Source organism: Podarcis gaigeae (assembly GCF_964106915.1).
Source record: "Podarcis gaigeae genome assembly, chromosome: 1".
Lineage (NCBI taxonomy): Eukaryota > Metazoa > Chordata > Lepidosauria > Squamata > Lacertidae > Podarcis > Podarcis gaigeae.
Genome location: NC_139678.1, coordinates 18137968 through 18153732, shown reverse-complemented (window position 1 = coordinate 18153732; position 15765 = coordinate 18137968). Strand labels below are relative to the sequence as shown.

General features: G+C 47.6%; 1 protein-coding gene across 8 annotated transcripts in view; it reads right to left on the bottom strand.

Annotated features, from left to right (window-relative positions):
- BCL11B (BCL11 transcription factor B) overlaps positions 1-12902 on the bottom strand; it is a 164753-nt gene extending 151851 nt beyond the window's left edge. The window contains exon 1 of one of the 8 annotated variants that reach the window (XM_083732596.1): positions 10946-12902. In XM_083732596.1, coding sequence (XP_083588722.1) covers positions 10946-11003 — 58 coding nt within the window. In that variant the 5' untranslated portion in view covers positions 11004-12902. The other 7 variants (XM_083732595.1, XM_083732590.1, XM_083732589.1 and 4 more) reach the window with 7 other exon arrangements.
- Positions 12903-15765: the final 2863 nt, after the last annotated feature.

The window sequence follows — 15765 nt, the reverse complement described above, 5'->3', positions numbered from 1 at the left end:
CGCTGCTGCTGCTATTTATCTGCAGAGGTGCTAGCGGGTGCTACAATTGCCATGGGTACTGTAAGGTTGGTTACCATGTAAATCTCTTCACAAACCCAGATGAGCAGACTGCAGATTAACCAGATCTGACTGCGTTTTGTAATGATGAACTGATGAATCATGCAGCACTTGCCAGCTGCACCCCTCTACAGGGAAATCCTAACTTCAAAGAGTCTCCCCGCTTCTGCCCCCCATGAGGATCTTCCAGCACTCCCAAGATCTGGGCGCAGCAGCTGGGAGAATTCTGAATATTGGTTGTGTGAAGAACATTCGGAAGCCTTACCCAGCTGCCCACTGGAGGAAGCACATTTGCCTTTAAGATGCTACCCATAAAACCATCTTTTTCAGATGGTGCTGGTGTCCATCAGCACTTATTTCACGCGTGTACACACGCATGCAGTCTGCAAGTGAGAAGATAACTTGGATCACTCAGCGACCGTTTTAAAGATGCCGCAGCTTAAAAGAACGCAGTTGTTCAAAACCTTTGCCTGCCCAACCACCCCACCTGTACCAATATTTAGCCTGGAAATCCTTTTCAAACTGAAAATTTTATTATGATAAAGATTTCATGTCTACATTTCACCAATAACACAGCCCTGGACACTCCGGGCAGTATATAAATTCAATAAATTATTATTATCATTATTATTATTATATATTAAGGAGCCAAGGTGTGTTGTTGTTGTTTTGCATTGATTTCCACACAAAAAATAATAAACCCAAAAGAAAGGTGATGCCACTGACACACATGAGAAACAGTAACTTAATTCCAATGTAGTGAAATGATTGGCCAGGACTATTAATCGCAGAGGTAGATGCCTTATACCTTGAGACCACTGGTCCATCTAAATCAGTATTTTCTACACGGACTGGCAGTGGTTTTCCAGGGTTTCAGACAGGGGACACTGCCAACCCTACCTGCAGATGCCGGGGATTAAATGTGGGGTCTTCTGTGCGCAAAAGCAGGGGTTCTACCGTGGAGCTGTGGCCCTTTCTGCTGGTCCTGGACAGAATGAAGCAGGTGTCCTGGCAGCTCCACAAAGTCCTATCAGCCTGCAAATAATGGCCCACAGCAACCTTATAAAATAGCCAATTGCCTAATCACGGACAGAAACAGCCACGTCCGGAGGTATCTGTGGGCTACCCATTCTTTTGTCGGCTGGAAACTTTTATGTCCCGATTTGAAAGGCAGTAAGGATATAATGAATACGTAGAACATGCATGTTCGGTTTTACTTCAGCATTCTATCTTGCATTAATAACACTCGCAACCGGCAGAAATCTGATCCCCAAGAGCCTCAAATGCACTATTTAACAATAAAAGAACAGTGCCACCCCCGAGAAGGGAAAAGGCAATTCAGCCTCCATGGCTTTTTTCGTTCTTTAAGCTTGCCACTGAAGCTGTGTCACGAAAAGTGACAACCGCTCCTGGATTTGCACGTGGCCCCAAGGAAAAGGGAGTCTGCTCTCAGTACACAACACCAACACGATGATCTGATATTGTTTTGTAAAGATGACTGGCCAGCCTTCAGGTGTTGCCAGATTCTGCTCACTATGGGAAGCAGAGGAGCTTGGAGTTCCCCCATTGAAATGTCTGCAAATGGCACGGGCGGCTGTTGAGTTTCAGCACTCCTCTGCAAACCTGCAAGCCAGACACCTTTCACGGAACTAGTCTGTTATCTTAGAAAACAAAGTTTAACCCCACCAATGTAGATGAAATGTAGGAATGTAGGGCAAAAGGCTCTGAATAACAGGAGGGGGGAACCATAGTGGTTATAAGGCGGGGGGAGTACGGGACGAAGTGAAAGGAGGTAAAACATAATATGCCCAGCATGTTCCAGCACAAACCAAAAACCTTGCAGCAGAACTGAAGTCCGGTGATTTCGCAAAGGCCACTTAAAAGTGGCATGGTGCAGTGGTCACTTCCAGCCTCTGGAATGTCCAGCATGACCCCCCCCCCTGATCCCGCTTCCCTAAATTTCTACCCCAAGACATGCCTCTGCACTTATTTAAATCAAAGGCTACATGCATGCAATGTTAATGGAACAAAAGGTGATGTACGTTTTGCTAAATAAACTAGTGGCTTGAGGTGCAGAAAGGGGAGGAAGAAAAAAGATTTATTGCAATTGGGAGGCTAAAATGCATAGGTTCTTGTATAGACCACGAAAGCGGTAAATCTTCACAGATAAATCAGGAATTGAGATGATGTGATACAAAAGCTCCCTTTGTTCCTGCGTGAATAGATTTGTTTTAGTTAAAACTGAAATAGAAAAAGGAGAGGGGGGAAGAAATAGATACTTCAAGGAGGAGTGGAGAAGTCTGCACAGGGAATTTCTATACTTTTGGCTATACTAGAACAGGCTGCCTGAATTATAGATTCTTAGCAATGTATGAAGAAAACAAAACAAAACGGCCCAAATAAGGGGGGGGGGGGAATCAATGCATTTGATTTCTGCTGTGGATTGAAACCCGGGTGGAACCTGAGTCAAGTTCCTTTCTCAACAAGGGGATTGTAAATCACCTTGCACAGCTCACACCCAAACTCTGAGCCATTTTTCAAGATTCACAGAAGCCAGGGTGTTCCAACACCCAGCGGATTTTGTGGATTCATTCCAGGCTCGTAAAACACACACACACACACACACACACACACAAGTGGAGGAACTTTCTGTATACAATCACTCCCCATTCACTCCTCCTGCATCACGGCAAACACACACTGCCCCCCAACAAGCAGCACACATTATTAGCTCCTTCATAAAAGGAAATTTATTATTTGCACTGAGACAAAGGTCTCGCGAACGTAAAAAATAAAATAAAATGACTAAGGCAGGTACGACGAATGCCATACAGTGAACCGCTATGTCGCTTTTGCTAGAAAATGATTATATTCTTATAATGTCGCTACCACGGTTGCTACCCACCTCCTCTGTCTCCCTCCCTGGTACATGAGTACATTGCATGAAGTGTTTGCTTCTTTCATTTACAGTATTTGCAAAAAAAAAAAAAAAGCACATTAGACATTGTTAATATATATCCCTTGGGAAGAACAAGGAGAGGGGATTCCCTACCGTTTAAGAACCCCCTGTATAAAGACTTAGTTGGCAGTTTGCTTCTCTTTTTTTTCCAAGGGATAGTGGAGCAGGGAGAATATCTAACTGATGTCGAGAGGCAACTTACTGTGAATACACAACCGCCTCCAAGGCTGATAGCCGAGGGTGAAAAGGGATTGCTTAGGGACTGCATGAGGACATTTTATGAAAGTAAATAAGCAGGGAAGGAGGAAGGTGTCACTATAACAGCCGCTGGGAGCATGGCACATTTATCAGTAATGCCCGCTCTGTGCGAACACCGGCTTCCCCTCATCTTGTTATGAAGATATATGCGGACATCTCTGCGCACTTCTCATGCGCCCATGTTCCATGTGCTTCGGTCCCAGCAAAGTCCCAGACAGGCGTAACTGGATGCAGAACAGCACTGCAAGGTTTCTACCTGCACAAGGCCCATCAAAATGAATGGAAGCAGCCCTAGCTCTTCATCTTTGTATCTGCACTATGACGACTATATAATAGCTTTCACGGTGGTTTTTCTAGCCAGGCTAAATTTCAAGGTATGTCTGCATGCAGCCCCAAAATGTGCCCGAGGCTGCAATTCAATGCAAACGTACCTGAGAGTAAGCAACCCCTGAATGCAAAGAAACTTGCTTCTGAGTAAACATAGAGGGGAAGGTGGTCATTTATTTCTGCCCCCAGCCCCAGCCCCACTTTATCCATCTCTTCAACTTCATTGGGATTCAATGAGCAACAAGCAAACAAGGAGTTGGAATATTATTTCAGCAAAAGAAAGCAGTTTGAAGGCAGCAACCATCTTCATAAGAGATGCTTTAAATTGTGCCAAATGGCAGATTAAGTTCGTTGATTAAGAACTGCTGCCCTTGATTCTTATCATTTCAAAAATGCGAAAAGTTTTAAAGTTCTGGGAGTGAAGCAAGTTGTTACTGGTAATGTTGGAGGAGGTTATTCATTTATTTTTCAATAAAAGGTGAGGGGGAAAGGGGGAGCTTCCTGATCATTTCGTTTTTCCAGGTTAGTAAAAATCAGCTGCCCGCTGTCTCTATGCTTCCAACAAACAGAAAACCCTAAATGAAGGGAGGAACCTTCAGATTCATTGCAACCTCATTCTCCCCCCCCCCCCCACTCACCTCCGTCTAGTTCAGAGTGAAGGCTTTTCCTATAGTGGGTGACAGCCCTACTCTTTTGTCTGACCCAATTTATTTCTCTTTCAAGTTCAAATGAAGCCCTCTCCTCTGTCAGCAGAGAAGAACGTCTACCCACAGACTGTGTCCTAACATGAGAATGAAATCTGCGGAACAGGGAACAATGCCACAACCTGACAAACTTCTTCGCAAGCATTCACTCCTGGCATTCCCAGATTTTCCCCCCTTTATAACCCACTAAGCTACATATACATTTGACAAGGAAGCGTCCCAATGACGTTTACGTAAGCAAGGTGTGTGAGCAAGCTGGGGGGTAACACTCAAAAGGGGAGCACGCGCGCATTTCTACACACACCAAACGAGAGAGAAAACTTTTGTACATTCCAGGTGGGCTTCTATCTCTTTCTGCGTGGAAAATACCTATGCCGTTGTTCCAAAAGAGGCAGAGCAATTAAAAGTAAGGCAACTTGCTCAGGTGGATTTTCTGACCTTCAGAGCCACAAATAAAATCAGGCATCGGCCAAAGGCTATGTCCCTTCACAGCTGTACACATCGTAACAACTGCACATAACGTTTAGTACATAAACGTTCATAACTATTCGGATCTCTCGCTGCACACTGAAACGGTTTTGCATGTGGCAGGAAAACGCATGCTATGTGTGATACCGATTTTCGCAAGAATACCCTGCGCTGCTACACGGGTCTTTGAAGCATCTGGTTCCATTAGGCATTCAATATTATGAACTATATGCATGTGTATTATTCTGTTAACTAGTCTCCTGTTGAATTTGTGCGCACACGCATTCATTCACAGAGGAGAGGCATGATCCGTCTGAACTAGTACGCATTGCCTCCGCCTTTTGAATGCATAGCTTCTTTGCCGGATTTCCTCGAAGATTTCGTTCAACCGGCCCTTTATCAATCCCATTCACGATACTCATATTTATCAGTCCCACTGTAATAATGTCTTGAGGCTCAAGTGTGTGCGCAACACCTAAACTTACCCATAAGATTTAATCACAGCATGCATGTGCATTTTAATACTTGTGCAGAAGCCTCCCCTTTGCTCTCGGCTAGTCAAACAACTCAAAAACTGGGAAGGCGAAAAGATGAGGAGTTGACAGTGAAAGACACCGTTAAAAACTAATTTTAATTAAAAGACATCTATCTTGCTGGAGCTGCTTAATCAGTCATAATTTGCTTAGAAAATAGATTTATCTAACTTGCAATCTCTCTCATCTTGTACCATATAGATCTCGGCATGAAAATCAATACCACAACTTTACACCTAAAACATTTTGCAGCAATGGGAACCGGCTCACTTGTGCCTTTTTACATTTCCTCGCCTCCTCCTCGGGTGCTGGGAAACCCAAATTTCTCCAAGAGACAGGCTACGAGCGCCCCCTAGCCGCCAAGGCAAGCCACTGAGCGCCAACCAGCCACAAATGTGACTTGCAATTCAGCTGAAAAGCTAGCAAAGTTTATTTTGGAAAGTACTTTGTATCAACAAACAAGAGTGTGCAGGGCGATCTAGACAGGAAATGTAAAGTGAAAAGAAAAGCCTTGCGCTCGATGTGTTAAACCAATAGATCAAGCTCCAGGCACACTGAGCTCTGATAAAGGAGGCAGAATAGGTGCCAACGGGGACCAGTGGCATCTTTTGGCCTCTTCCCCACCTGGACCACAATCATTCAGATCATCATTTGTGTTCTGTGTACTAGAGGACTGTCTTTTGTTCAACACACACACACGGCACAATAAATTTGATGCTAAATAAGGACACAGACATTCACTCCAATGCAAGCCTTGCTAATAAGGAACGTTGGGGAGAAAAAGATCTTCAGCCATGCTTACTAAAATGCTTCAATAAGCTTGACAAAATAGCCTCCTCTGTGTTTGCCTTCCAATGAAAAGCAAATCTGTTTCTTATTCCATCATCCATTCACAAAGCTGTTTCTTATCAAACAACTCAAAGGAGGCATGGGAAGAGTGGACAGAATGTTTGGAAGTATCCAAAACGAGAGAAGAGCCTATCCTTTTAAATTCTGCAGTTTTTAAGTTTAATGTAACATGTGCAATCTGATGATGTGCAGCTCAGACGCAGCTAATGGAGAACACAGTATTTTCAATAACTCAAGCTTGCAACACCTGCTAACAACATGCATGTGTTACAGCCCTACAGGTACGCCCCAAAAAATTCAAGCATCCCTGCAATTTCCTTCCTGGCTAATTCTGTTAGTTACATCTATGTGCCGTTTTCTTTGCTGCGTCTGTTAGTTTTCTTGCTCATCTTTGAACGACAGGAATTATTCCACAAAAGGAAATCAGGATAATAATGGAATAAATAAATAAAGGATGTTTTCTCTCAGCTATAGGGACACAATGCAAACAGACAGGGGTCAAATCAGGAAGCAAATAACTTGCTGACCAGGGACTTCAAATCTGATTTTTTTTAAAAAAAAATTATTTTAAATTGTACAGGGATTATTTGATGTTTTTCTCCTTTCAGCCCCCTCCCCACCACAAGAACTTTCTTCAGGAGGGTTCAACCGTATATATATTTTTTAATAATGAAGGTCATTTTGCTGGCAGAAGGTGACTTAAGACTCCGTTTCAACAATTCCTCCCATTCCTAAAATTCATAACTAGTGCTCACATCTCACTGTTGAAGCAGTTAAAACCTGTCGCAGATGTCCGGCCAACATTATCATTTGTCATTCAGAACAGTCCTAGAACATCTCTTGTCGGGGTTTTTACATAAGAGATGTCATTTTCCTATTATACAACTTTGCTGTATTTTTCACAGCCAACCATCACTGGAGACGTACCCAAATTTGCTCATTCCATCAGATATCCCTCTGTCAAAAACAGGGTATTGAGATATATTTGGGGTGGGGAACTTAATTCTCAGGAATGATAGGAGCCTCTCTCAGAATTGCAAAAATACCATACTATGGCAATAAAGCCAGTTATTGTATATAATAACAAAACCCTCGTCTGATCTGAAATGAATCTGGATTGTACCCTTCCAGCTGCAAATCCTATGCTTACCTACTCAAAGCTAAACCCCAATGTGCTCAGCAGTGCTTTCTTCTGAGTAAACATGAATAGGACCAGGCTGTAAATATTCCCCCAACCCACCCACCTTTCTCATGCTCACTTTCCGCTTGTTTGCCATTCAGGATAGCAGTTTTTCTTTCAACACCCCACAGGGACTAAAATCTAATAAACTCCAATGAAGAGGGTTAGAATTAAACCCATTTGCCAGCCTGCTCCTCCACTTAGCGCTATACTCCCAAATGCAATGCCATTTCCTTGACAAGCTGCTCCATCAAACAGTTGCGGACCTCAGAATCTGACTCCAGATTCCTTCAGCAAAAAGAGGTGCAGGTATATGTGCATGTATGTGCGGAGGGGAGTTGCCGTGCTAAGTTAATTCTTTCTTTATTTGGCCCTTCTGGTCAAACTTCTCTCTTCCAAACAGGCTCCCCTTTTAATAATGAAACTGGTGCAGCCACTTTCATGGTGAAACCACCTCTGTCTCTCTCTCTAGCTCAAACATCCAGTTGCTTTTTCCTGATTCCTGCCCCCACCCCACCCGGGCTGCCCATTGCAAATCTAGGCACACCACATACACATGATTTATGTCCATCTATCGTCTTCCCTTTTGCCTTAACCTTAGTTTAAGAGACCTCAGTCGGTCCTGTTGTTAAGTCCTTTCCAGATGGGAGGATGAATAGGGGAACAGAGAAAAAGACCTGGCTATGGTTTTTCTCCCTTCTAAACCTTCCTCCCCACTGAGCCACACTGCAAGCAGATGTTTAAAGGTATCCTTCCATTATACTTAACACCCACCTGGTACCCAATTCCAAATTGCATATACTTCTCCCCCTCCAAAAAAAAAAAAATCATAGTGGGGGAGTTGGTGGGAAAGAGCTGGAAATCAGGAAGAATCCCACCTGATTAACCTGACGCCAATTAAAATTTGGAACATTTGCAAACATGCCTCTTCCCTTTTTCTATTATCTCCACACAATACTGTCTGCCTTACCTTTTTCTGGCTCACATACATTACATACACACAATCTCAAACAAGCAAAGTCCCCCATGCAAACTACACGGGGGGGGGGGATAGCGTTACATGAAATAATCTGGATCTTGCTGGTTTTTAAAAAAATAAAAAAGGAGGGTGGATCAACAACTCCCTCCTAACCCTCTCCCCAATGTTACAATCCGGCTAGGTTTTCTTAATGGGGGAAAAGAAAGAGAAAAATACAGTTTGGTCGAAAGGTGTTACAGGTTTGGTGTGTTATTTCGGAAAAATTAAAAAGTAGAAGAAAATCCACTCTTCCGCCCCCCCCCCCCATGGTTCGGCAACCACCGTCAAACTCCCCGGTTGCAAAACAGTGTTCAAAATCTACCAACGCATCTTCATTGGTGCTGTTGCAGCTGGTTAATAAAGGCTTTTTTGTTGTTGTTTTTAGAGGGGGTTGCAAGAAAGGGTTGGTTTTTTTGAGGGGGGAGAGGAGAGGAGAGGAAGGAAAAGAAGAAGAAAATAAAAGTGGAGAGAGGGGGGAAATGAAATTCGCAAGCCAAGCACCGTCCAAGGTCGAACGGCAGCATTCGCCAATCAATATAATTCCAATGTATTGTTACAAACAACAATTTTTATCAGCTGTAACAAAGGAGTGGAAAGAGAGAGCGAGAGAGCGCTGTCACCAAATGCTGCTGGCAGATGGCTGCTAGTCTTAGGCTTTCAAGGGGGAGGGGAGACGCCGGGCTATATAGATATATTTATTTAAATTTTTAAGAAATATAACATACATATTCTATTATTCTCTCTCTGCGCCCCCCCCCACAACATCCTCTCCGGCTCGGCCCCCTTCCCTCTTGCTTCTTTCTCTCCCCCCTCTCTCTCACACACACTGCGCCCCCCCCCCCTTCTCCGCTCGCCCGGCTCCACACGCGCAACGGCTGCAAAGGGAGCTGTTCTTTTTGGCGTTATGTTTGGGGCTGTGATTTTTCTCCTTTTTTCCTCACTCCCTCCGCGCCACCCCCACCGCCCCATTAACAGGAACAGAGGCCGATTTCCTTCCCTTGCATTATTCTTATTTTTTAATTCTGAAACTAGCCTCCAAAATAAAATAAAAAATGATTATTATTGATCACCCAGGTCAGGAGAGCAAAATGCACATCCCTGCTGCCTGCAAACCTTCAAGGCGCAACCTTGAGGTGTGTTGGGTTTCCATTGCATTTCAGTGTTGGAAATAGCGGAGTGGGCAGAAGGGAAATAAAGAGGAGCAGAGTTTGGGTGCTTTGTTTTTGTCCTTCATTATTAGCAGAGCAGGAGATGTTTGCAAAGCGAAGCTGCTACTAAGGAAGGCTGACACCACCCACCCCGGATCTGGACTCCTATACAGGCAACTCTGGGCCTGGATTCCCACCACCACCACCATACACAACACATACAGCACCCTCGGCTCCTGGGAAAGGAACACCTCGTTCTAGATCGCTTCCAGCCCTCAATACACTGCTGCCTTGGGCTGCTTTTTTGCTACTACGATGAGATCCTACCACCTCGCTCTTTTGCAAAAGTGGCGCGCCTTTTTGCAGGACTCCTTCGCCGCTTTGCAAACTGTGCGCGCGCTTCACTTTGCAAAAAAAAATATGCTGCTACTTTACTTTGCAACGTGCACGCAAAATGTACCCCTTCCCTGTCTGTCTCCCCCCCCAAATGTACACACCTGTCTGTTCCCCCCCCCCAAAAAAAAGAAACACACACACACACCATTTTGCAGCAAGGTTAGCACATGCATAAATGCATACAAAAGCTACCTTGCGCTTTGGGCAGGGCAGCCGGACCTTGCCCAGGGGGGAGTCGAGCAAAAGGCTCCCGCCCGTCTGCCGGTCTACCTGTACACTGACATTTCTCTCGGCCCCTTCCCCAACGCCCGGTCCTGTTATGTCTCCGGTACCAAGCCGGGCTTCCCTAACGGATGACGATGGAGGGAGATGCAGACCCCCGTCGCTAGATCTCCCCCCCAACACACACACACCCAACCTCGCCTTCCGCGCGCCGCCTCCGCCTCTCCCGGCTCCCCAGACCGGCCTCGCCGCTCCATCGCCGGCCTGCCAGGCGTCCCTTGCATGTGGTTCCCATTAAGGCTCCCCCCGCTCCAGCCCCGACTCCAGCCACCTTCCTCTTCTCGGCTGCCGCCGCTGCCGCTCCGGCTGCTGCTCTCGCGTGCTCGCCAACTTTGGACCAGCCTTTCCAACCCAGCCTCTCTCTTCTGAAAGTCCCTGCTGCGGATCCCCCACCCGGCCGTCTTCCCCGCCGTCCCCAGCTCGCCTCTGCCGCTCTCAGCCGGCTTCGCGGCCTCCTCCGTCCCCCTGCAAACTTTACTTTCCAGAACACCTATCCTGCCGGCCCCCCGCTTTTCTCTCTCCTCGACTCCCCTCTCCCCGTCAGCCACCGTCGTCCCCCCCCCCCCGCGCCAATTCTTTGCAAACTCTCCAAGAACCTTCACTTTTACGCACAACACACCCCTTCTCCAATCTTTCCCGGTCAGCTTCACACACCACGCGCACAAACGCACCCCAACTCCCCATCACTTCTCTCCTTCTCCCAACACACACATAGAAACACCACTTTCCTTTCCGATCCGGCTCCTTTGAAAGAGTTGCAACTTACGCGTGATAATTTCCCTTTGTGATAAGTGCTGCGGGTTCCCCTGCTTGCGACGGGACATTGCCCTGGCATTTACACGGTCATCGCCCGGAGAGCTGGACTTGGGTAGGGGGGGATCGGGTTGGAGGTGGTGGTGGTAGTGGTGGGGAGCGATCTTCTTCTTCCTCCCGGTCTTCTATTTTCTTCTTGGTACTTTTCTTCTTAAAAAAAAGAAGAAGAGGGGGGAACAGTTCCACCCCCCCCCTTGGAGCACTCAAGATGAGATTCTTCCTTCAATTAAAAAATCATCATCGGAAGAGTGGGGAAGCCTTGGTTTTTGTTTTCGCAAGACAACTGTTTTGTTTGTTTGGTTGGTTTTTTCCCTTTTCACCGCTTCCAGGTCTTTTCTTGAACTTCAGGAGAGAAGGATGGTTTCCCACCCCCCCTCACCAAGCGCTGACACTTTTTTTTTTAATTTTTCCAGAGCGCTTTGGAGGCGGGGGGGAGAAAAAGAAAAACAAGAGAGCAGAAGGGGGGGGGGGGAGAGAAGCAAAGTGCACTTCTTCCACCAGGACGAATCTTTTTAAAAAAGAAAAAAATGGATTACATACACACACGCTCGCACAAAAGTAGAAAAATTGGAATTTCCCCACACGCAGAGAAAAATGCAGGAAAAAAATTACCCTTGCTGGGTTAATTAGAATTCTTTCTCTCTCGCTTTCTTGTCTCTTTTTTTTCAAAAAGAAAAAGAAAAAGGGGGTAGCCCAAACTGTGTCTCCTCTGCCAGTTCAAGTGCCACTGGGTTGGTTTTTTGTTGTTGTATAATATTAATTTTTTTGCTTTGCTTTGCTCGCACCACTTTGCCACTGGCTTCACCCCCCCTCCTCCCCTCGCTTGGCACAGGGTCTTGCTAGGAAGGAAGCCCCCCAGTGCTTCTGGGTTAGTGCTGGCTATTACTAAGGAGATATATTGCAATGTGAAGATGGCGGAGTCCTGGTTCCCTGGGAGCGCTCTGTCTCTCTATGGCTGGGTCTGCCTCCGTACAATGGGATAAAATTCAAGTTCAAGTGCGGACGTGACGTTTAATCTGCACTAGAGACAAAAAAGACCTAGAGAGTAGGAGCACTGGGGGCGACTAGCGGTGGCTTTTTAACATTGTACCCTGCAAGAGAACAAGAAGAAGGGGGAGAAGAAGGAAAAGAGGAGGAAGGAGAGAGAGAGAGAGAGAGAGAGAGGGAGAGGGGGGAAAAGCCACCCTCAAACAGACTCCCAGCACACACGCGGCTCCGACTGCTTAGCCAGGGCTACGTCTGCGGAGCACGCAGCCAAAATGAAATTAAGCAGAATTTAGCAGGGGAAGAAAAGAGGAGCAATCAGGGGGAAAAAGAGGGACCGAGAGTCCCTTTCTCCCAAACCATCGCCAATCAGGTTTAGGATGAGACGCAGGCAAGGTCTGGGGGGTGTTAGGTGGCGGGAGGGGGCAGATCAGGGCCCGGGCAGCCGCCTCCCCCCTCCTCCGCCCCTTGGCAAGAAGCCCAAAAGGGACGGCCGTCTCCCGGGGGAAGCGCTGGCGGGGGGGCGAGTAGGTAAGGGGGCTGGTGAAGCTCAGCAGGCTGGCGCCGGAAAGGCAGAAAAAGAGTGGGCGGCGAGAGCGGTGGGCTCGACCCGGCGAGCCAGGCGGGAGGGGGTTGAGGTGGGCGCCCCCCGGGAAGGGCGCGGGATCCATCCTGCTCTCGCTCGATCCACCTGCTCCGAGATCTCCCAGGCGGCTCGGATCTTTGCTTCGCGGAGATCCCTTCGCTGCCCCCCTTTCAACTAAGGAGCTGTCTCGTTCGCTCTCCTCTTCCCCTGCGCGCAGGCAGCCAAGCAGGCGGCGGCGGCGGCAGCAGCAGCAGCAGCCCGACTCCGCTCCAAACACCTTCGCATTTCCAACAGTTTTTACAATAACACAAATATCTGCGCGGGGGAAGAGATATTTCTCTCTCGCCCCCCCCTCCTCTCAATCTGAATTGCGATTGCAGAGGGAGCCACAAAGACGCGCACACTCTCCTCTTCCTCTCTCCCTCTCTCGTCGTCCCCCCTCTCTCTACCCACTTCGCGAGGGAAAGGGTCCCTGTGAAATCCCCGGGCTCGCTGCAAACTCAGCATTGACCCGAAGGAAGCCAAAACCGGGCAAATCGGTAAATAAGTCACGGTGGACCTCCACGCGCCTCCCCAATACATTCCTACGCAGTGGTGGTTATTAAAACGCAAGGCAGCTGCGTTTTTACGCGGTTTATCCTGCAAGTTTCTTTCTGAAATGCGGGGTTCCCTGGTGACCTCTGAGATTTAGCTTTGCATTGAATTGCTTTCCGTGCCGGAGTACTCTGGATGCACCAGTGATCCTCCAGTTTGGGGGTCCCAAAGTTTATAACTAACCTTCATGCCCGCACAAACACAACGAGCAAGGTTGCTTTGCCCTAATTCTGATCAAATAACACAGAATAACCATCACTGCTTGTTTCCACACGCGTCATGCCTGGCGCATTTTGACTCTTTAGTTCTGACCGTAAACATGAAAGGGCGAGGAAGAGGGAACCGGTAAGTGGTCTTTGCCACACTTTTAACCACCCTGATCCACAGAAGAGTAGTTAAACTGCCTTTAGAAGGCTCGCTTCGTCCACATTAAGTGGTGCTTGAGTTTATGACTTTGTACTAGACAGACCCAGTTCGGAACCGGTCGGCTCCAATAGTAGGATCTCCTTCAGGAGGCCTGCAGCCTACTTCTCTTCGCGCAGGTGCCCCACAAGCCGCCACGATCCGAAAGAGCACCCAGCATCCTCTGCGAGGGATCCTGGATTCGTGCGCTTCGGGGATCACGCGGTTTTTCATTGGCTCTTCTCGAAACGGTGTGCGCGCGTGAGCCCTGCAAGCGAGAGAGCCATTGGAAAATGGATTTGCGCCCTCCAAGGGTCCAGTTCACTAGCAGACCCCGCTAGGGAGTTATTGCGCCCGTCGGTTTTGTCACTCCTCACACACACACACACACACACACACACACACACACACACATATCCATATGCAAGAAGTTGCAATCTGAATTACAAAGTGTAGCATGGGAGAATTCAAACACGTTAGAGATTGCGTTAAAGGCCCTCTTCCTGTGGTTAACTTTCCTCTTCCCATTACTGGAACATAGGAAGCTGCCTTATACTGCGTCAGACCATGGGTCCACCTCGCTTCGTGTTGTCTGCACTGACTGGCAGCAGCGCGCCAAAGGATCAGGCAAGGGTCTCTCCCAAACATATCCGGAGAGGCTAGGGACTGAGCCTGGGACCTTTAGTACTCCAAGCAGTACTAGTACTCTAGTATTCTCCCATTGAAGATTAACTCCCCATCATCACCACCACCCTTCCCACATAGTGTCCTCGCCCGGATTCACCACTTCCTCTACACTTAACAGCCCTTGGCTTGGGGCTCACTTGTAGCCCTCGCAGATTGAATAGCTTGACCAGGAGAGGACTGTAGTGAGGTTTTTCTCCTGTTGGGAGAGGCGGCCCCGTCCAGTTTTAAGATTCACATCTCACCCTGCCCCACTTATTTATAAAGGGAACTGGTGCACCTATCTCAGAGTAGTCCACCGGACATGGTGAGCTGCTCTCTCCGCACAAGCAGTTTCCTAGCTAGCCCTATTTGGAGACGCAGGAGATCAAACCTTGGACTTTTCAGCCAGGCCAAGAGGATGCTCTGATCCTGAGCTCCGGCTGGAGATGTGTGGAGAGGTCTTCCTCTCACACACAAATGCTCCAGTCTCCCTCCCCTTCTGCTCCAGTCCCTGAGATGCTTTGATGATCTGCATTCATACATTCAGCTAAGAAGCAGAGTGGAAGACAACCCAGCAATAATTAAACCTCTTTAATTTAGTGGGAGAGTTAAAATATATGCGGAACGCTGCAACCCCATATACACTTTTCTTGGAATATGTCCCGCTGAATAGGACTTAACTTCCGATTGCCAATTTTTCACAACCAACGGGCGTTTAACAAGGCAAAGCAACGCTAGGCTAATATCCCACTGTGCTCAGTGGAGCTCACTTCCAGGTAAATAAATTTGGTCGGGTTGTGCATTCACTATTCCACTGTCCTTCCATCTTTCAAAGCGAAAACCAGCAGCCTGCTTCCATTTCCAGGATCTGCTTGGAACCTCAAGACCCCATCTTCCGTCTCATCCTTACTACTATTTATTTGGGAACATGGCACTCCTGCTTATTTGTTTCCACCTGAGCTGAGATCTTCCAGGGCAGAATAGAGGACTCTCCCCCCCCCCTCCGCGCGCCCCAAATAAATAAATCCAGAAGTGGGATGAGTGAGGGAGCCAAGGGTCCCCTCATTGGCCAACCTCCGGCCCAAACTTCCCCCAACTGCTCTTCTGAAGACCTAGGCTCAGTTCTCCTCGCTCTCCGCTCAACAAAGCGGGCAAGAGAGATGGAGCGAGTCGTCCAACGCCTCTTTAAACCCCCTTCTCCAGCCCCTCTCCCAGACCTTCGCAGATTCGCTGGGGGCTTTGCCGGTTTATACAAAAGGCAAATTAGCATCACGATAGAAACAACTTCTTGCAACACAGGAAGCCGCCAAAAAGGAGAGAGCGAGAGAGATGGCTCTTTCTTCGACGCACACGCGCGCGCTGTTTCAAAAAGTTGTCCAAACAATCCTAGCGACAAAGAAAAGAAAGAGGAGGGGGCGCCTTAAAGGACCCGCTGCTGCGATTGTGTGAGAAGAGGCAGGGATTTGTGGGGTTTTCATACTCTTGGTGGAACGCAGTGCTTTCTGTCCCACGCCCTCAAACTCTCTGCCCTCAAAAAACTA